Source organism: Trichomonas vaginalis, chromosome III, assembly GCF_026262505.1.
Source record: "Trichomonas vaginalis G3 chromosome III, whole genome shotgun sequence".
NCBI classification, from domain to species: domain Eukaryota; phylum Parabasalia; order Trichomonadida; family Trichomonadidae; genus Trichomonas; species Trichomonas vaginalis.
The window spans coordinates 22888977-22910292 of NC_067205.1; the positions used below are offsets into that span (position 1 = coordinate 22888977).

Genomic DNA, 21316 nt, shown 5'->3' on the forward strand with positions numbered 1-21316 from the left:
CCATGTCGCAATCTTTGTTCATAACTTTATGGTTGCAATGATATCCTAAAACTCATAGTTTACTTTACGTATGAACTTCTTTATTTCTACTGAGTCAATTGGTTTCACTTCTATTTCATCGAATTCATGAATAGTGAGCTTTTGTTGTTGGATTTCAGGCAATTTGGGTAAATGGTCAATAATGTCCTGCATGTCATAAAGATACTGTTCATTTGTTTCATCTTTCGCACTACAGTCTAAATTACTTGTTAAAAGTTCTTGCTTAATTCTTTGTATTTCTGTCTCAAAAGTATATGAAGAAGGAATGAAGCTTTTCATCTCTACCAACATAGATGTAGGATTCATGACTAGCGAGTTTGGTGCTGTAGTTGTTTGAATTGTTGTAGAACCTATTGTTGAAATCATATCTTTACATACAAGATAAAAAAATAAATAAAAATAAAACTAACTTTATTTTTTCTATCTTAAGGAAATTCATGAAAATTCACGAGAAAGCAAAAGCAATCTGAGCCGCTAAGCGGTGAGAAAACAGGTGAAAAAGGAGGTGAAAAAGGAGGTGAGAAAACAGGTGAGAAAACAGGTGAAATCTCACCTCTTCACCTAAAATATATTTTTGTCTGATTTACATCTAATGAAAAAGTTTAGAAGAATTTTCTTATTCTTTCTGGCATATTTTTGTCTTTCCAGTACTCCCGCTCTAATGGTCCCAGATGTGTTGGCTTCGACTCTCTCAAGTTCTTAGATGGTATAACATCTTCAACGCCTCCTTCATATCTTACTTTATAAGTGTCATCGTTTGTGTTATAGCCAAGTATTTCAATAACCACTCCTCGCTTTGCTTCGTCAATGGTTTCAGCAAGTTTGCCATTACTACTTTCGACTAATTTATGACGAGGGTAAAACGCTATGGAGTCGTCAGCAGCTTTTATAAGATATCCATTACCTTGCGTAGAGTCTACGATATAATAATTTCGACTTAACCTTAAACGTTTCTTTGTCAATGGTTTGTCGTCAAGAACTACACGAACTTTTGTACCAGGAATGAGGGTAAATTGTGTTGAATTTCTGATATTTTGTGTTTGGCTTCGTTTCTTTTGTATATACTTTTCTTCTGTTGTTGTGTCATTGAATTTGGTGTATGTCCTGTTGTAGAATTTGTTGAGGAATTATATACTTCGAGAAAATGTTTCATTGTTTCTTCGGTAAAGTCTCGCTCTTGATTTAAATCTCTGAGCGTTCTTATGAAGCGGTTTATGATGCCGAGTATGTTATGGTTATGGTCTTCAGTAGTGTAGTGAGTTATGTTATGCTTAATGAGAAAATCTGTGATTTCATTGCTGAGGTATGCACTGTCTTGGTCTGATGTTAAAGTACTTGGGCTATGTTCTGCTACAAACTTTTGTAAAACTCTTAACACTTCACGAGTTCCTTTATTCCTCATTGGATATGCATATGCTTTGCGAGTGTTAACATTAATGAAGATGAGGAATGGTTTATGTCCTCCTTTTCTGCTTTGAATGAGAGTGTCAAATTGGTATGCGTCAGGAGTGTTGGAGTAAATTGGTAAAAAGTAGTCGTAAGGGTTTATTTTTGTTTGATGTACAACATTTTTGTCAAAGAACTTTTTCACTTCAGCTCTGTTAGTAAATCCCCAACTTTTTGCTGCTTCATTGAACTTCTTAAATGACCTCCATGGATGTTGTTCGAATACTTCTTTCAAGCTCATTTATGTAAAGTTAAAGATTTTATTCTAGGCTCAAGCGCGTTCATTGAACGCGGGTACCATGCGAATACAGTCACAAATGGTGGCATATAATCTGCACCCGAGCCTGTTGGATTTGTTGTGAAAGTGTGTGAATGATTACCTGTGGTTCCACAGAAAATACCTGTGCTTGAATCTACTGGGTCACTTGAAATATCATATCTATTCATTCCCTGTCTATCCGAACCTGCTGCAAGATTTGTATAACCTCTTTTTGTTATTGAATGTGAATGATTACCTGTTGTGTTTGTAGTTCCTGTATGAGTGTTGTGGTGGAAGGTTTGCTCTTTAATTTTCTTCGAACCTCCTGTTTGCTTTGAATATCTAGCACAGTATAAGAATTTATCTACAATCTGCTTCCACGTACCAAAACCTAAAACACTTGCTGGATTTGTTGAGTTCATTGACGTATAAATAGAGCCTATAGGATATAATGTTTGAAGTATTTCTGTCTTTAATGTTTGAAGCTCTGTTTTGTCTGCTTTCTTATCTAACATTGTTGGTAGTTCATATGCTTCAAAGTTTCTGACATGACCTTCGATATTCCTGCAACTGTTATCTAAACTGTTAAGCGTGTCTTTTACACTAGTGCTTGGATTCTCTAAAGGTGCACTTGAACCAAGGTCAAAGTTCAATATTATGTCGTCTGCTCTAACAGTAGTGAAGGATTTATGTGTATGGTTCTTGTCAGCTTTATTATCATATAAATCTTGAGCAGTGAATTTAACATTATTTTCATCGTCCATGACATAAACATTTTTACAGCTAATTTCTTTCTTCGTTGTTATGTTTTCATTCGATGTTAAACCTTGTGGAAAGTTAGGAGGTTTATAATATAATGCAGCCGCGTGCGGCGGGGCTCCGCCCTCCCCACCAGTTCCGCCAACCGTTCCTTCAATACTTTCTATAGCAACAGTTGAGAAGGAGTTATGTGTATGTTCTTTATCTGCTTTTTTATCTAACATTGCTGGTAGTTCATGTGTTTCAAAGTTTCTGACATGACCTTCAATGTTCATACATTTACTATTTAAGGAGTTTAGTGTATCTTTTACGCTTGTACTTGGATTCTCTAAAGGTGCACTTGAACCAAGGGTATAGTTCAATATTATGTCGTCTGCTCTAACAGTAGTGAAGGATTTATGTGTATGGTTCTTGTCGGCTTTACTGTCTAATGTAGCTTGAAGTTCATTTATATCGGAGATGTTGTGTTTATGAGATTTCAAAACTTTGTTCATTGCTTCGAGTTCAACTTTGTCAGCTTTACTTTTAATAGCATCTTCAAACGTTATTTTTGACTTAACTCTCAAAGTAAATCTTGGTTCAACTAATACACCTTTAACAGAGAAAGTAGAGGCATAAATTTCATCGTTATAACTAAATGCTTCTGGTGCTTTACCTGTGTCATACTGTACAGTGCAGCTTATGTCATAACCTTTAGCACGAATGTATTTATATCTTCTTTCATTGGGGTCTTCCGTCTTCACTTCATCACTTCGTGTTAAATATCCATGGTAGTCCGTTATAATCTGTTCGTCTGAAGTTATATAATGAACGTGGTTCTTGACTTTATCACTCAGAGCTAAAAGCTCATTTTTGTCTGCTTTTTCGGCTAATTTCTCATTAACATCATTCACTTCTAATTCAACTCTTCCGCCAGAACTCTTATTATCATTAATTCGGTAATTACGTCATAAAGACTATATTCTGTTTTCGGTTTTGTAAATAATGAGTCAAAATTTCTTTTCATCATTCCATCGCTGACATTAATGATATCACCAATTCCTTTTTCATTTATTCTCTTCATTAGTTCTGCAATAATGACGAATATATAATCTGTTAATTTATTCTCTTCATCGAGGGTTATAGAATGTTTTGAAATTGAATCATTAACTCCTCTAAATAAATCAATAACTTCAGGATACACGTTTTTAATGTCTCGAATAACCCGACCAGTATCCTGTTGTTCATGTTCTTTGTTCCCGTCGTTACGTGGTTTTATATCTCTAACCATCATCAACGCAGCCATAACCGGAGGGTTTGTTGCTATCTGTTCGAAAATCTGACCGTTATGTATGGTATATCTAAATAATTTCTTTGTGTTTGTTAAAACATTTGAAACAAGTCTTTTAAAACCATCTACAAAATTTCCTGTTTCACCTAATGTTGTTCTTGCAGCATTTACAAGCTCACCCATTCCCGCTTTTGACCCCAAAAAACGTCCATATTGCATTTATTTCACTCTGTATAGTTGTCCATTCAGCGAAACTAACACCCGCATTCGCTAAGCTGAAAATGAAATTCAGTGGATCGAACTTAATTCCACCTTCTTTTTTCAATTTCAACGAACTCACTAACATGAGATTTTAAGTATTCTTCGTTAAAATTGTTTTCCCCGATGTTATGTCATTAACGAAACTATCACGTCAAAAGTTAACGAATTCAATTTCGTCGTTGATGCTTTTATTTCATACACCGCTTTATTGATAGTTTTTGCTGCTCACCTTCTTTAGAAGCTATGAAACATTAATGAATGAATTATATGTATTCGTGAATGAATTAAAATCAATGATTTTCATTAATGACGCCTTTAATGATTCATTTACTGTCGAATCCCTTAAAGTAATTAATGAACTGTCATTTATGAAAGGTACACTGCAAACCGTCGAGTTTGGATCAAATGCTGTAGTTGGTGCAGGAATATTAATGATATAAGTCATTAAATCATTAAGTGACGTAAATAATGTTGTCGTTTTTGATTTAATTTCTTTAGCATCTGTTATTATATGGTAATTTTATTTCTGTAGTTTCTGAATTAAAGATATTCGCTAAAAGTTTTGTAAACTGTTTTGAACAGCTGTGTAAACCGTTGAATCCGGAACTCTTACGATTTCACCGTCCTTAATAAAAGGCATTGCACATGGTGTAGTGCTTGGGTCAAATCTTTCGGATTATAATTCAACATATATTCTAACGCTTCATATACAGACTTATATACTGTTGTGTCGTTCTTCATGACAACTTCACCATTTACAATGAATGGCATAGTACATGGAGTTAAAATAGGGTCAAACTTTTCATAGTCCTTCCATGTTATGTATTTCTCGGTATTTCCATCACTGATAACAATATATTGTCAGTAAGTGTGAGAGAGTATTGACCAAAATATAAACGTTTAGCTCTGTCAGCTTCATACGCATATGCAGCTATACTCATATTTTAATGAGAATAAAATGTTGTTCTATTTGCAAAGTACAGACCCAAACGAATTACGGACAGTAAAGCTACAAACAAACTTAGGTCTACAGAATGACGCTTGCATTCAGAATGGTTGACTTCAATACTATCGCTTCATTCGTTATAACAGATGAAACAGATTTCATGGAGCTTGAAATAGATGGAAAGAAGCATGAAATAAGATTTTCACAATAATGTAGAATATAATGGAAACATTAGCTGGAGTGTTAAATGCTCTCATAAATACTACATATAAACAAGGATAACGAAGAAAACTTAATGAATGTTAAACTTATAGGAGTTTTGAAGTTCAGTTATGCGAAGGAGTTTAAGATACCAAGAATGAGTCATAGGAGTACAACTTCTTTTGGGAGCATACTATATGACATTTCCTTTGAAAAGTGTTGACAAAACGATTGAGATGAAATCTGTTCCATACGTATGTTATGGTAATTGTTTGTACATTGAGTCAAAAATAGCTAATGTCACAGGTATTTCAGGAGTTAATAGTAAAGGTTCAGTAGAATATAAATCCTTCTGTTATGCAGTCAATTCAATGTTCATTCCAAACGTTCCTGTCATAGCAACTCATTTAGGTAATGGGTTCGCATTAGTCCTCATAATTTGAAAGACATGCAATTCAGACTTGTTGACTTTCAAGGAGAGCCTGTAGAACTGAAGGCACCAGTGCGAATGACTGTTGAAGTTGACTTTTAGAAAATATTAAATGCAACAGCTTACAAGAGAACTCAGAGCTAAAAATATAAAGTATGAATGTTATGTATTAGGTCATGAACTTTGGTTGTTGCTGTTTGATGAAACAAATGAGTTAGTTATGTCAGTCAAGAGAACAGAAAAATATTGTGTTAGTGAAAACTGCACCAAGTCAATAAGATTAGGTCTACATTATGAAGATGAATTCAATACTGTTGAAGAAGTTTTGGATAGATACTATAAGTTGCTTTAATTTACTAAAACATATTTCAAACAAAGCTTATAGTCAGTAGATAGTTTTGTATACTCGTTCGAATATTTATACTTAAACTCAACTCCTGTAGTTCCTGGTGTTTCAATGATGCGGATGTTACCTATTTCATGAATATTGGCGTTTGACCACAGCATTCGATTTCAGGGTCGAGATAGTCAATGACACATTGCTTTCCTGTTATTCGTGAATATAACATTTTCAAGGTCCTCCTTTGTTAGAATTATTTGGTTCTTACTTATAAGATTTATCAAAAGCTTCTTATCGTCTTTGAGTAAAATTGTTTGGTATAACTGAAGAAGGTAATGGTCTACGTTATCTGAAGGATTTGTTTGAACATTTATGTAAGGGTTGTCGTTGGCTTCTTTTGAAAGAATTTGGTCCAGTGGTGGATACTCTAACTTAACATCTGATGTAGCGTTAGCGTTTGAAGCTGTGTTTAAATTCACGGATTTCAGCTCTGGTTCTTTTTCTTTCAAACACTCTGAACTATAGTTCTTTATGACAATATTGTTTGTCGTTCGTGAGTCAACATTTGATGTTGGTTCAATTGGAACATTAACGGCACCAGCTAAGATGGATTTGCTTCTCATTTCATATAGAATAAAAACCTTTTATATGTATGAAATGAACAATATACTCGACAAGGGTTTGAATGTAAAGCTAACGAATGAAAATATTGTTGAATTCACTGAGACAGGAGCTGTGTATAAAGATGTAGAACTACTGAACAAAAGAGCAAAGGGAAGAAGCAGGAATATGAACAAAGGTGGAAGCCTATAAAAATTTATGTCAATGATGGCTCAGGAGGTTCAAACATAAAGTATGCAGAAAGTTATAGAGTTTATGCTCTCAAAGGTGAAAAGCCTTCATTTAAGAACAGCTATTCTAACGCATATCCTCAAAAGCTAACGGATGGGGAAGTGGATGATATGAATGACAGCAAAAATATTAACAGAAATGGCGACAGAGATGCATGGAATTGTTTACCATCAGTCAATTAAAGCATAAGATTTAAAACAATGTTGGTCGTTCCCATGGAATATTTTTGACTTTAATGGTATTAGTCATGATATGAATCTCAAGGTATGAACGAGGAGAGATGAGAGACTTATATGCTTCCCAAATTCTTCAAAAGGTAATGTTATACCTGACTGTTTCCAAATGAGTTCAATATCATAACGTGAGAAACCTTGAAAGATAACGAAGTCAGTTATGAGACGTTTTATGTTTAAAGCAAGAAAACGCCATGTTTGCATAAGTATTGCTACAGTTAAGTGGTAATGTCTGACTTTAGTTATGATGTTAGCTAATGGTGAGTCAGGCTTTGACACTAAACCTTTACCAGCGAAATCATCACAAACTAATAAAGTGTTTGAAGGATACTTTTTGAAGGGGTATTTTGAAAGTTTTGACAGAATGTAGTTTGTAAGTCGTTTCATATCGTAAACTCCTGAGTATTGACGTAAGTGGTGTTTGTCAATAATTCTTTCCATCTCCTCAGAAGTCTTTTGCATTCCTGACTGTATAAATTCAACGATGGCATAATATTTCCTCTTACGTCGAATGTAACGTTGAAGAAATTCAATGAGTTCACTGTCTGGAACTTTAACGACCGAGGCTTGAACTTTTGACATAAATGTTTTCGCTGTTGAATCCATAGAGTCTGAAGTTGCTGATATAATGATTTGGTCATAGTAAGAGTCGTTTCCTAAACGCTCTGTTATGAGTATATGACGAATGAGGTTAAATGTCTTACCTGAACCCATCTTTCCACAATAGAAATACACACCATTTGAACAGAACTCATAGTCCTTACTGAAAGGAAGAATGAGAGAAGAGTTAAGTTTGTCTGTAGTTTCATTCATGTCTTCATCTACGTCATGTATTAAATGCTTCATTTTATCTCCATTAAAAATGCAAGTCAGAAATATTCAGAACATAGCACCGAGTCTAACTGACAAGAGTATAAAGATATACTATGAACATGTTATGATGAAACCAACCAAAATTCAAGAAAGTCAGTATACTTATGAATATCCAAGACACTGGGTAGAGTATGTAGGAGGTGAGAAAGCTATTGAAATCAGACAGGTTCGAAGTATTCCAGCAGGAAGAACAATATTATTGAAGAACTTTAATGTTTTGAGATATAATGATGAAACAAAGAAGCAAGATAGTTTCCCTGTTGCTGTGTATGTGAACTTAGATACAGGAGATGACATGAAAGTTTTTAATACAAAGCTTCAAACGGTAGTGAGAGAACAACTGACTGCGGAAGGACATCCATTACCTTCAGAAGTTACCATAGCATATAATTTTGAAACAAACTCAATAGATTTTAAAGTCATCTCTGCAAAGAAGTCAGGATTTACATTTAATGAAGCAGATGTATATTCGAATGAAAACTTCAAAGCTATTGCATGGTTAGATAATGACGATTGCTTTAAGAAAATATTTAAATACAGTGACTCAACGATGTCAATAGATGACCTTCGTGGAATGTTACCATCGACGTTTACAGTAGAAGGTTCAGCAGGATTGCTTACAAGATTGTCAATTGGTGGTATTTGGTCTCGTGAGAACATTGTTATAAAATCCAGTATAAGTGAATTTGCTGAAGAATCTATATTATGTCTTTCAAACTACATGTATTCGCCGCCGAAGCATTATAGTATAACAAACTTTGTCAGTAAGTTTAACATAAGACTTGTCGAACCTTCTTCAATGAAAGATGTTGTGCTACCTAAAGATGGAAAGGATGGACTCATTATTGAGATGATTTTAATTGCATATTAAATGAGCTTGTTCTTAAAGGTCATTCATGATGAAATAACTGTTGTAGAAGATGTTAGCAATTGTTCAGACATTTTATTGAGAATAGATGAGATAAGAAAGAAGTTAGATAGACCGCAAAGCGGTGAGGGCGAAGCACGTGAGAATGTTTATGTTTCATTGACTTTCTCCAGTAACGAGAACTTTTATGAGATAATATTGAAGAGAGATGATTTTAATATGGGGTAAATGGTAGCTTGGGCAGCTTTAGGCGCAATGGGAACAAAAGCATTAGCATTTGGAGCAAAAGCACTTGGAGCTTATGACGCAGTAAATAAAATGAGTGGAGGAAGGGTTTCAAAGACATTAGATGCAAATAAAGGAAAGATTGGAGGCTGGGTTGCAAAGAAGTTAAGATTAAATAAAATAGGGCTCATAAATAAAGCATCCAATTTGGTTGCGACTGAGTCAGAAAATGCTTTAGGAAAGGACGATGAGTTTGCAAAACACGCAAAAGACTTTAATGACCAGATGAAAGGTGAAACAATGCATTTAAATAGATTCGATGGAACTAAAGAAAATGTTTCTTCTCCACCAGCGGTTTATCCATACGGACCTTATGGAATGTATGGAAACCCTTACGAAAGACCATTTGACCCATTGACTGGTGGAAGTAATTGGTATCATTACGGACGAAGAAGAAAGACAGTCAAGTTGGAGACAGATGTTAAGAAAGCAACTAAAAAGAAATCAAGGAAGAGAGTTATAAAGCAATGAATTCAACAGGGTGAAAAAAGAGGTGAAAAAAGAGGTGAGATCTCACCACTTCACCTAAATTTATTTTTGTGCTATGTTTTCATACGCGTGAAGGTGGTGATATCATTAATTTTTAAGTTTATTTTTATATAAATGACAGAACAAAAATAAAGCATATCTACTCAACAGGAATGAGACCCTTACTGACTATGTATTCGTTTAATGCTTGATGAAAACAATGGTACATATTATCGTATGGGTATACACAACGTCTGTTTCCATCGTCGTCGTATATGTAGAGCTCAAATCCAGTCCAACCTTCTTTTGTACAATATGTAGCTTTATTTAAAATTATGTAGATAAGGCAATTTTCTTCATCGCTCCAGAAATAATTTTTGTTCTTTGTTGAAATAGTTTTCGTTCCTCTGCGACCATAAGGAATGTATGCAATGAACTTTGCGTCATAAGGGATTGTAATATATTCAGGGTTTCTTTCATCGTCAATGGGTCTGTCTTTGTTAAAATGCATGTTTCTCAGTTTTACTTGAGTTTTGAATAGTTCACGGAAACGTTCTGGGAAAGAGTCATAGTAAATGTAGTCAGACATGCCTTTACAATGAAATAAAAAAGTTGGAAAATAAATAAAATAAGGTTATTTTTTATTTAGTGAGGATGGTAGTGAATTCGTTAGTGAAGTCGTTAGTGAAGTCGTTAGTGAAGTCGTTAGTGATTGGCGGCTTTGTAAATATTTAAGGTTAAGTTGGTGTTATGGTTGTGTTGTAAAATATACGTTAACGGTTTTGTAAAGTGCCAGATTGACATATCTTCGGTAAGATGGCGCGCAGTGCCACAGTACTGAAGATAGTCATACTAACTTATGCAGCAAAACTTATCATATTGTGATAAGAAGAATTCAAATTACTTACTTTGATATTTCCAAACCTATGATAGAAAGAAGACTTAAAGCCACTACACTGTGATATTGACAATTCAAATGCGTAGCTTTTATCGTTACTTCCATCATTTGGTTCAATGCAATATGCACTCCCAATATTATTGTTATTAACTGAGCAGTATGAAAAGCAATTTTGAACTAAAACGCATTCAGAGTCCTTGATATAGCAAGCTCCACCATTTTCTGTAGAGCTGTTGTTGTAAAATGAGCATATTTCAAGTAATACTTTGCTGCTAGTATAAATGTTAATTGCTTGATTTTGATGATTACAAGAAAATACTACATTATGGATATAATAATTTCCAGTTCCTGATATAGCTTTACTTTCGTTTTTGTCAATAAAAGTATCTGTAAATAATTCTGTCTGTCTATTTCTTTAATAGAAAGTGTGCTTCTGATCATTGGTTCGTGTTAATGTACCAGACTTTTATTAATTGCGAAAAAAAATTTATAAAAAAGGTGACAATATAAAATTTTTATAGAAAAGGTGACACTTTGTGAATCGTATTAGAGTCGTACCAGATAAAATAAAGTATAAATCAAATTTTATAATAATATTTTTTATGCAACAGTTACAGCCTTAGCTAAGTTTCTTGGTCTGTCAACGTTGATTCCTTTCTGAAGAGCAACATAGTATGAAAGTAGTTGCATTGGAATAATGTTAACAATCATCTGTGTCCACTGACTCATCTTCGGAACAACAATCAACCAATCAGAGAAACTCTTGACTTTGTTGACATCTTCTTCTGTGACAACGACAAGAACTTTTGCACCTCTTGCTTTGATCTGTTGAAGAGATGATTGACCGGCTGAAAACATCTCATCATCTTCTCCTGTAGCAAAGAAGATGACCAATGAGTCGTTGTCAATCAATGCCAATGGACCATGCTTAAGTTCTCCTGCCATGAGACCTTCAGAATGGATATATGTCAATTCTTTGATTTTGAGTGCTGTTTCGCGAGCAGTTGCGTAATGTGTTCTTCTTCCAAGCATGATCAAGTTCTTCTGTTTAGCAACGAATGCTGAGATCTCTTGTATTGTTGGAGATGTCGATTTAAGAACTTCTTCAACCATGGATGGCAAACTCGCCAAATCTTGGAGTGCGCGTTTCCTCTCTTTGCGCTGTGAAATGGAATCTTGCATGAGAAGCAACAAAAACATTAATAATGTTTCAATCATACTTGTATAGCATTTCGTGGATGCAACACCGATTTCAACACCTGCGTTAAGGTGTATACCGCATGTTGTACCACGGGAAATTGATGAACCTGGTGTGTTGTTGATTCCAACACAAAATGCACCGCAATTTCGACAATGTTCAAGTGCCATCAATGTATCTGCTGTTTCACCGGATTGAGACAAGAATACACATGTATCATCACGGAAAACAATTGGCTTTCGATCATTGAAATCACTGGCAACTTCAACAAAAATTCTTTGACGTGTAAACTGCTCAAAAAGTGGACGAACCGCCAATGCCGCGTTGTATGAAGTTCCACAACCGATGAAGATGATGTACTTAGATTGTTTGATAGTCTCGATGTAAGGGATCATACCACCCAAGTGGATATCAGTTGATCCTGGAAGAATACGACCTCTTGTTGTTGCTGCCAAAGAATTTGGTTGTTCCATGATCTCTTTCAACATGAAATGTCCGTAGTTTCCTTTAGCAATGGATTCTAATGACAACTGGAGTGTCTCTGAGATTCTGTTTGACTTGAATTTTTCTTGTGATGGAGCTGTGTTAATGATATCGATTCCATTCTCACAGATATGAACGATATCCCAGTCTTCAAGGATAATAACATCTCTCGTGTGCTCAGCAAATGCTGGAGCGTCTGATGCGAGGAATAATTCACATGGTTTTGGTGCTTGGTGGTAAATTGGCTCGTTAAAGTCTGTGACTGAGCCGAAAAGATCATCACGCTTCATGTCAATTAATCTTGCTGCGTGTTTTGCTTCACATTCTCCTTCGTATTTAAGACCGAGAAGCATTGGTGAGGATAATCTGCATGCAACGACTTCATTTGGATAGAGCGATGATTTGAAGACAGCACCAAATGTTCCTTGTACTAATTTCATTGTATTTGCGATAACTTGAAGGAATGTTGGCTTCTTTCCGAGCTCAACTGTAAGTCTGTTGTAAATAAATAAAGCAAGCTTAGCAAGAACCTCTGTATCTGTTTCTGATGTGAACTTTGCATTTGCATCTTTTGGATTTTGAATGCTGATCATTGTATCAACTTGTTCAACTTTTGAGGCAGTAGAAAACAAACTTTCTTGGAGTAAACGATCTCTTAATTCAGCATAATTTGAAATAATACCGTTGTGAACAACAACGAATTCCATATTTGGTGAAGAAATATGTGGGTGAGCATTTCCTGCTGTTGGCGGACCATGTGTAGCCCATCTAGTATGAGCAATTGCAACATGACTGTGAAAAACGGTCTCGTCTGTTAAATAGTCCTTGATTAAGTTAGAAAGATTATCAACAGTTCCTTTTGATTTGGCAATGACAATCTTGTTCTCGTCTTTGTCTTTGATATCAAAAGATATTCCGCAAGAGTCATAGCCACGATATTCCAACTTCTTTAAGCCAGAAAGGAGATTAGTTAAGATCTCCCTGAGCTTTTTATCCTTAATAAAATTCATGTAAGCAAAGATTCCACACATGATATTTTAATTATTTGATTTTGAATTTGAAAACCTCACAATTTTTTTATATCCCGAATCCAATAAAATTGTTCTGGTGTAATCAAACCACTATATCACAAGTAGATATCAATGTATTTATATTGCTTTTATCAAATATCTACATTGAAGTCGAATTCACCGGGACTTTGTTTATCACTGAATGGTACCTTTCTAAAACTTCACGAGCACATATGCATAGAAATAATTTCATCACTCTATTTTAGGATTAAAATAATACTGGTTCGTTGATTACAAATCTGCAAGAGACAAAATATAAGGGTAGCAAAAAATACGCATCAAAAGATATTCTATTCAATTACACATCATAATGTGAAGGAAAATCTCTAAAATATAACAAAAAACAAACAAAATTAAAAAATTCATTTTTATTATCATTTTTAACCTTAATAACTTCATACACTCCATATACGTTATCATCCCAAATGTTTTGTTTCATTAAAGTACTATATAAATGTGTATTTTAAATACGATTATCGGAAAATGATTGAGATAATTTAAAAATAAATCATAAATCATATGATGCATGATAATGTAAGGTTATTTGCAATCAAGAATCGGGTGTTAATGATCCTTATTGGAATATTCAATTACAACTTTACAATTATTCAAAACGTACATTATTTTGAGAAAAGTGTCTAATTAGTTACACTGAACATTTAAAAAGTTTATCCAAAAATATTTCTCACAAAATATTGTCACTTTTTAGAAGATTTTAAATTGACGGGTTTGCTTCAAATAAATGCTTGTAAGTCAAGGAGTAAAAGCAATCATACGACCACCTCGCAGTCATTATAATTTAAATAAGATGCACCAATACAACGAAATCCCCGGATTTGGATCTGTTCTTAGAATTGGTTTTCCGGTAAATACAAAACGCAATTTACGAATATATGCATCGTTTTACGAAGCACCGCATCCACGACCAGGAAATCCAGTTGTGTTCTATCTACACGGAAATGCATCAAATCAATTAGAGGGCAGATTTTGTGTTTCATTATTTATACCGGTAGGAGTTCATGTTTGCTGCTTTGATTATATAGGATGTGGTGAAAGTGAAGGAAAATACGTCACACTTGGATATTACGAAGTAGATGACACAAAATCAGTCATTGATCAAGTTCGAGCAACTTTCAAATGTACGAAATATGCATTATGGGGAAGATCAATGGGAGCAGCAACAGCTCTCTTGTATGCGGCCAAATATCACGATGTTTCTTCAATAATTGCAGATTCAGCTTTTATTTCTATCACAGATTTATGTCGATCAGTAGCAAAGTCCAAGAATATACCCGACTCGTTATATAATTCTTTAATGCCGCATATACATCAAAAAATCATCGAGAAAACAGGCTTCGATATTAATAACTTAAATATTCTTGATGAGGCCAAAAATATTACATGTCCAGTTATATTTGTACATGGGCAAGATGATGATTTCATTTGTCCTTCAAATTCTCAAAGTTTGTATTCATTATGCGGGTCTAATGAGAAAAGATTAAGAATTGTTGAAGGAAAACACAACACAGACAGATCAGAAGCAAGTGTTGTTGAAGCAACTACGTTTATTTGCCATTGGTTCGGATTTGAAGTTGAATTTGTTGTTCCTGAAGAACCAATACAACAAGGATCATCACAGCATTTTTCAAATGCAAATGAGATGATGAAAAATGTTTAGATTTTATTTTATTATTGTTTGATATTTTTTCATGAATTAAACATGTATTTTAGAGTTATATTTCCACTTAACACCACTAATGGAATTCAACTTAAGCAAGTTTTTAAAGTACGATCAACAAATTAATTATTCGATTATTGCAACATCCCCAATATATCAAAATAATTTGGCATAAACAATTGAACATATAGCTAAGTTGTTTTGCTGAATAACTACCTTTACTTTCATTTTTCGTGATATAATTCAAAAAAGCACATAAATTATTAGAGTTCAAGGCCGAAATCGGTATAAGTATCATTGATTCATCGGCGCTTTTCCAATTATACATAATTTCATATTTAATCAGATAAGATTTTCAGGAACTCTTCATATAAACTACATAACAAAGAAATTCATTTTACCTCGTTACTGTTTGTTATTATTAAGCGGGGCATTGCTTATTTAATTAATATTTCTAAAATAAAGTTGTAATTTTTTTTCAAACGACATATATACAAACATTTTACTAATATAATAAATAATATTAAATTCTTGGCAGTCTTGCTCTTGAATTTCTAATTCCGACATCCTTCAAAATCGCGTATCTAAGATTTAAAATTTCGGTTTTCTTTTCACGCTGAGCAATGTAAGCGTTCTTTTTCTCTGCTGCATTCTGCATTGCGTTTTCTCTTTCCTTCTTTTGTCTTTCCATCAGCTCTGTTCTGGACTTATAAAAAGCAAATGCATGGTTCTTTTTATTTGTTTCAAACTCTTGGGAGGAAACTTCATTAATTTGCTTCTTAATGAGTGATGCATCATCGAATCTATTCATTTTCTGTAGCATGGCTTGTTGATTTTTGAGATTTCTGAGGAATTGTGAATCTCGATAAAACATCTTATAATGAGCTCCATGTCTCCAATCTTGGTCGTGATCTAATAGTTCTGAACGCTGTTTCTTGATGAGATTTTTCATCTTTGTAGCTTGCTTTTGCTCTAGTACTGTTTCACCATTTTGGATTTGCAAAAGCATTCTATCAATTTCATCAAATGATTCTTTAATCTTTTCGTCTAGAGCTTCATAATCTGGAACACGTGCAGTATTGACTCTTTGTAATTTTCGACTGTATAAGCGTGCTCTTGGACCTCGAGCAGTTCTTGGAAGTTGTGGCTTAAATTCATTATCGAACAATCCTCCCATATTTTGTTCTTGTTGATTATCTGATTGATCTTTTGATTTTGTTTCTGAATCATTATTATCAGTGCATGGATTTATAACTTCATCCACTATTGGTGGAGTTTCTTGAATAGGGTTTTGATTTTTGTCTTCTTCTTCCTGATTTTGATTTTTATCTTCGGAATTTTCTGATTGATCCTCATCGTCATCAGACCAGCCAGAGCTTCTCTGAAAAGCCCAATATGCTTTATTTACATTGATTGAGCCAATCATCGAAAATTTCCACATCTTTCTTGATGAATTGACAATTGAATTGTTCTAACGTACAGTTCTTGGTTTTTGAATATTTCGGTCATATATACCATAAGTATGAATAAAGTACGGCTGGAAATTTGATGCGATTTCTTCAATTATTGAAAATTGTAAAATGTAATAAACTTGAATTATGATGGTGACGGATGCTTTCCCACTTGTCACACTCATGTAATCATTATATTTTCAAGTATGAACGCTCAAATACTAAATTAACAACCAATGATCTGCGATAAATTTGCGTTTCAGTTTTTACATCAGAAGCACTTTGATCACAACATGTATGCTTATAAATATTAGTAAACTTCGTTATAACGAAAGAATATATCCTATTCAATATCTGTAAATTTGATGTTTCAAAATTTTTCCTTTAGAATAGAACATCAGTATTGAATTTATTATTGACATAGCCAAACGAAGGATATTTATCTTATACACCTTTCTAAAAACTTTATACACGCTTTCTATAGTACTCTCGGAAATAAATTCTATAGGGTAATGAAAAATTAAAGGGGACTTTTTGAAGGGGAGATGTAAACTATTGAACATCCGACCAAACACCGATCCTATTTTTGTGGCTCTCAATTCCTTAACGTCTGCTCAGAAAAAAAGTATACGTTTAGATATATTTGAATGGTTTACTTTTAGGGTATAGAAAATCCAATTCCAAGATAGTATCATGTAATGATTCTGTAATGAGAATCTGGTTTTAATAATTTCTTCTTCTAATTTTTTATATAAAAATTTGAATTTTTTTAATAAGGAGCCATAGCAATTCATGTTAAAGCAAACTTTGAAAAGTAACATATTAATGATTTCCAGCTTCTTCCATGAGTTTTAGTAAGTTGTTGCTAATTTATTGAAATAATTTGGAGAGAATTCAACGGAAAATCAGGGAGCATGCGCAGTAAGCATTACAGTTTCTACCTTTTGATTTCTATCAGTAGATTTTAAACTAATAATACATTTTGCTGATGACTTGGGAAAAATAAAAATTTTAAACGGGCATTTTTCAAAATTAGAATTAAACATTGTGTTTAATTTATGCTCATCATGAAATTTATTATTTCTAAAGAATAATTCGAGTTCTTCAAATTTAATTTATTTTCAAAAAAATCATATGTATTATTCAACCAATTATATGGCATTTGCTAATACTTAAAGTGGACCTTATAAATATCAAACCGGAGCCAAGAAATGAATGATACATTCTAATATGGTCACAATCTAACAAATCATAGAGGTATTACTCAATCAGTGTGAGACAAATCCTATTTACAGCTAATGTGGACCGATATATTCATTATATTTCATAAAAATATACTCAATAAATTATCAAATTCCATCAGATAACGATATGTATCAAATTTAACTATTAAACAATATTTGCTTATCAATAACATGTAGATTAATATAAGAACATTGTATAAGTATAGATTCTAAAATTTCAGAGAATTTTTATTTTTAAATTTTTCTTGAAAATATTATTGTATTATGAACATATAATATTTTTATAATTAAGTTCTCAAATCATTTGAATAGGTTCTGAAATCTATTTTTGAGACCACTATATTTTTTTTTAATTTTTTCATTAGTTATTCTACACCATTAAGAATTCGAATATACCAAAGATGTTTTTATCATAGTATTCATCGGCACATAAATTTGGAACATGACCAATGTAGTGAGTTCCAAAACGAGGCATAAATAATTTATCTCTAAAATAAATATTCAAGAATTTTTCAAGAATTTCAGGACTATATTGAACCAGTTTTTTTGTATAAAGATTCATAATGCAGAAGTCTTTAGGTTTTGCATCATTAACAAACTTTTCTATATCTTCTAATTCAGAATCCGGCAATATTCCTTTTCGCTCTATTAAGTACTTTTTTATTCCTTCTTTAAACATGTCATAATAACCAAAATCATCATCAACTACAGCTCTGAATTGAAACTGTTTTGCTTTCTAAAGAGTCTCAGTAACTATGAATTTATTTATTTCATCGTAATTTCGATATACATGTTTATATAAGAAGTACTCATGCCTTTTTCTGATGGCAATTTTCTCTTCATCCTTTTTGATTCTTAGATGAATTGCATAAGAAATGTGACTTAATTTGCGTTCTGGATGTAATCCATATAGATATGGGTCTATAGAATACATCTTTTTGAGAAACAATTCTTCTTTTGGAGATCTTGGTTTCCAACGTTCATTTTCATTATAATTCATTAAAGTTTTTGAACAAAAAAATTTTTTTTCAGAATTTTTTTTGCTAACAATCTTAGAACGATATATAAACTATTCAAAAAATGAATGATGAGTTTTAATATGAATGCACCATTAACGCATGAACACCAGCTTAGCATTACCACTTCAAGACGTCCTTCTTTGATTGCAATACTGAGTAGACTAGATCCATACTTATCACTTGTATCGTTATCACAGTTACATTCTATGAGAGATTTCTCAATCAAAATCTTTATCAATTTCATTTCAACATATATACTAGAGTCAAAATCTCGAGCACAAAAGTGACATTGAATACTTGTAAGTATTGAATTCCCATGTAAACTATTCATTTCTATCGTTTTTTGTAGTCCACATTTCCTCACTCTCGATTTTACTCATAAAAATATTAAAAAAATCACTATACAATATATAAAATATATATTTATATGGTTAAAACAATGTTATTTTTGCGAGATTTCATCTGAAATTAAAATTAGGGATTTTTTGAATTTTGAACTAAAATTTGTGATTGGCAAATATTGAATAATCGATTGGAATATGAAAGAAATACTTTAAAATTGAATAGAATGTGCCGATAGAATTTTTCTCACAATTTTAAAAAGTTGTTCAAATCCTATTTTTGATTGAGTTTTTGCAATTGTTATATATCAAGTGACAAGCTAAAAATAAAATTTTTGTTGCACTACTATTTTTGCAACAATTTGTAAATTACGTGCATCCCTTGTATTCCAGTGATCAACATCGAGATTACATATTGTAAGAAATCCTTTTGAAGTAGATCTCTATTTGAATTCAAATTCGGACAGTCTATTTCATGTTGCTTCGTGAGAATGTATATAATTTGCAATGTGAATATTATATAATTGATTCTGTATAAATAAGTAATTATGCTTTAGGAAACTGCTCGGCATTGCATGAGATCTAATCTTATAATAATTTTTTAGATATGTTGAAATATGTAATATTTAGCTTCAATATCATTTATTATGGTGTGTCTTTGCTGTTTTTTTGATATTGGATATCAATGACTCTTCTGTGAACGAAAAAATCATATAAATCATTAAATTCTAAACGTAAGCGAAACTCATTCAATTTATTATTAGAATCAAATCTATTTTAAAATTGAGCTATTCGTTAAATCACAAAAGGATACTTTATATTTTTAGTCAAAATTTGTTGATAGGAGCTTATTGGCGCAATCTCATGTTCTTCCTGGAAGCAGCGCACAGACCAGTCAGAAGCGCTCCTTCCAGGACCAGAAAGACTAGAAGGGGGTCCTGACCTTGAGAAAGGACCCCCCTTCCAGGTCTTTCTGGGACAATTCGGTTCGCATTGCGAGTGTCTGCTGCTTCTTTTGACCAAAGCAGCAGACACTCGCAATTATATGTTGCGGCAAGTGCATCTGTGGTGTCGGAATGCACTTGCCGCGAACTTCGAGCAATCTCCTGATCTTCCTGGAAGCAGCGCACAGACCAGTCAGAAGCGCTCCTTCCAGGACCAGAAAGACTAGAAGGGGGCCCTGACCTTGAGAAAGGACCCCCTTCCAGGTCTTTCTCCAAGGAACATTGTGCCATTGTGGGAGACATGCAGAGGCAATGTCTCCCAGAATGATACATTGCGACCAACACGAGTGAATGGGACACTCTATTCTTTCAATTTTCTCATTAATATTTTATCTTTTTTTATTGGGCGCGTAAAGGGTTGGCGTCCTAAGGCGTCCTGATGTAAACTATTCAATTTTTGAGAAGTTTACACCATAATTGAATAGTTTATGGCGTCCTGAGAGGAGATTTCAATGGGTATGGCGTCCTAAAAAAATAGAAGAAAATGATTTTTTCTCGATTTTTCTAGAAATTGAATTTTTTAAAAAAGAAAAAAATCAAAACGTATAGGTCAGGTGAGTGGGGCTTCCAGGCACTTCGTGCCCTCTAGCCCCGGAGAAACTAGAGGAGGACTGATTTCAAGACTCAGAAGAGAAAAAAGAGATTAAAGTAAAAATTTGAAATTTTTATTCGGAAATTATTTTTTATTCGTCTTCTTGTTGTTCTTCTTCCTCCTCCTCTTCTTCATAGTCAGTATCTGATGGCTCTTTGTCAGCCACATGACCAGCAACAAATATTGAGACAAATTGTTTCTTTGGTTTTGTTAGCAGGAACTTTTGCTGGTCGTAGAACACGAATTCTACATTTTGAAAATGTTGTGCTGAGTATTCTGTGAAATGGGAAATTGGAATTGGTTCTCCCATGCCAAAACCAGCAATGGACGCGAACAAAACATCGTCTTCGACTCTTGCAGGTTTGTCAATTGCAACAGTAGATATTATGTGAGGTTTTCCTTCACATCCTGCAAGAGATTGTACATGATAGATTGCTTTTTCTTCTCCCTCAGGAACTGAAAGTGTGAAATGGAATGAGAGTTCTCCATATTCATTTGCTTCTTCGTAATAGTTGTATGTTGTAGGATACACCAATTGAAATTTTCCTATTCTTGTTTCCCTCAGGTGTTGTCTATATTGCTTGGGAAAACATAAAATAAATTGCTCTATAGCTTGTGTTGCTATTAGATTGGTTGTAACTGGTAATTTTGAGGCGAAAAGGTCTACAAGAACACCGGGATTTTTTATGTCGTTTTCAATTGGTTTAACAGATTCTATGACTTTGTTAAACATTTCACTATAGTCTGAGTTGTCTTCGACCCCCCAATTGTTAAGAAGTTTATACAACAATTTCAGTCTTTTCATGGC

At 33.5% G+C, this 21316-nt stretch overlaps 9 protein-coding genes and 1 pseudogene across 10 annotated transcripts, besides 2 other annotated features; 3 read left to right on the forward strand and 7 right to left on the reverse strand.

Annotated features, from left to right (window-relative positions):
• Positions 1-10388: part of a mobile genetic element that runs on past the window's edge.
• Positions 1114-1726, reverse strand: TVAGG3_0747610 (integrase core domain containing protein family; the record flags this gene model as incomplete). Its single annotated transcript, XM_051245073.1, has 1 exon — positions 1114-1726. A coding segment is annotated over one exon (613 nt), but the record flags the coding sequence as incomplete, so codon positions are not given.
• On the reverse strand, positions 2491-2997 carry TVAGG3_0747620 (keratin-associated protein family; the record flags this gene model as incomplete). The annotated part of the gene is made up of 1 exon (XM_051245074.1): positions 2491-2997. A coding segment is annotated over one exon (507 nt), but the record flags the coding sequence as incomplete, so codon positions are not given.
• Positions 6996-7849, reverse strand: TVAGG3_0747630 (annotated as a pseudogene). Its single transcript has one exon. A coding segment is annotated over exon 1 (854 nt).
• On the forward strand, positions 7899-8780 carry TVAGG3_0747640 (uncharacterized protein; the record flags this gene model as incomplete). Its single annotated transcript, XM_001306629.2, has 1 exon — positions 7899-8780. The coding sequence occupies one exon, from the start codon at positions 7899-7901 to the stop codon at positions 8778-8780; it is 882 nt and encodes a 293-aa protein (XP_001306630.2).
• Positions 9096-9533, forward strand: TVAGG3_0747650 (protein of unknown function, DUF4107 family; the record flags this gene model as incomplete). Its single annotated transcript, XM_001306461.2, has 1 exon — positions 9096-9533. One exon carries the CDS (start codon positions 9096-9098, stop codon positions 9531-9533), a length of 438 nt encoding a protein of 145 aa, XP_001306462.2.
• TVAGG3_0747660 (uncharacterized protein) lies at positions 9691-10119 on the reverse strand (the record flags this gene model as incomplete). The annotated part of the gene is made up of 1 exon (XM_001306631.2): positions 9691-10119. The coding sequence occupies one exon, from the start codon at positions 10117-10119 to the stop codon at positions 9691-9693; it is 429 nt and encodes a 142-aa protein (XP_001306632.2).
• A 460-nt stretch (positions 10389-10848) lies between the features above and the next one.
• On the reverse strand, positions 10849-13308 carry TVAGG3_0747670 (glutamine-fructose-6-phosphate transaminase (isomerizing) protein; the record flags this gene model as incomplete). Its single annotated transcript, XM_001306463.1, has 1 exon — positions 11029-13140. The coding sequence occupies one exon, from the start codon at positions 13138-13140 to the stop codon at positions 11029-11031; it is 2112 nt and encodes a 703-aa protein (XP_001306464.1).
• Positions 13309-13915: 607 nt separating this feature from the next.
• Positions 13916-14923, forward strand: TVAGG3_0747680 (palmitoyl-(protein) hydrolase protein; the record flags this gene model as incomplete). The annotated part of the gene is made up of 1 exon (XM_001306464.1): positions 13922-14857. One exon carries the CDS (start codon positions 13922-13924, stop codon positions 14855-14857), a length of 936 nt encoding a protein of 311 aa, XP_001306465.1.
• A 411-nt stretch (positions 14924-15334) lies between these two features.
• On the reverse strand, positions 15335-16303 carry TVAGG3_0747690 (uncharacterized protein; the record flags this gene model as incomplete). The annotated part of the gene is made up of 1 exon (XM_001306465.1): positions 15381-16283. One exon carries the CDS (start codon positions 16281-16283, stop codon positions 15381-15383), a length of 903 nt encoding a protein of 300 aa, XP_001306466.1.
• Positions 16304-20260: 3957 nt separating this feature from the next.
• Positions 20261-20464: a mobile genetic element.
• A 135-nt stretch (positions 20465-20599) lies between these two features.
• Positions 20600-21313, reverse strand: TVAGG3_0747710 (attachment subunit-related family; the record flags this gene model as incomplete). The annotated part of the gene is made up of 1 exon (XM_051245075.1): positions 20600-21313. One exon carries the CDS (start codon positions 21311-21313, stop codon positions 20600-20602), a length of 714 nt encoding a protein of 237 aa, XP_051091662.1.
• Positions 21314-21316: the final 3 nt, after the last annotated feature.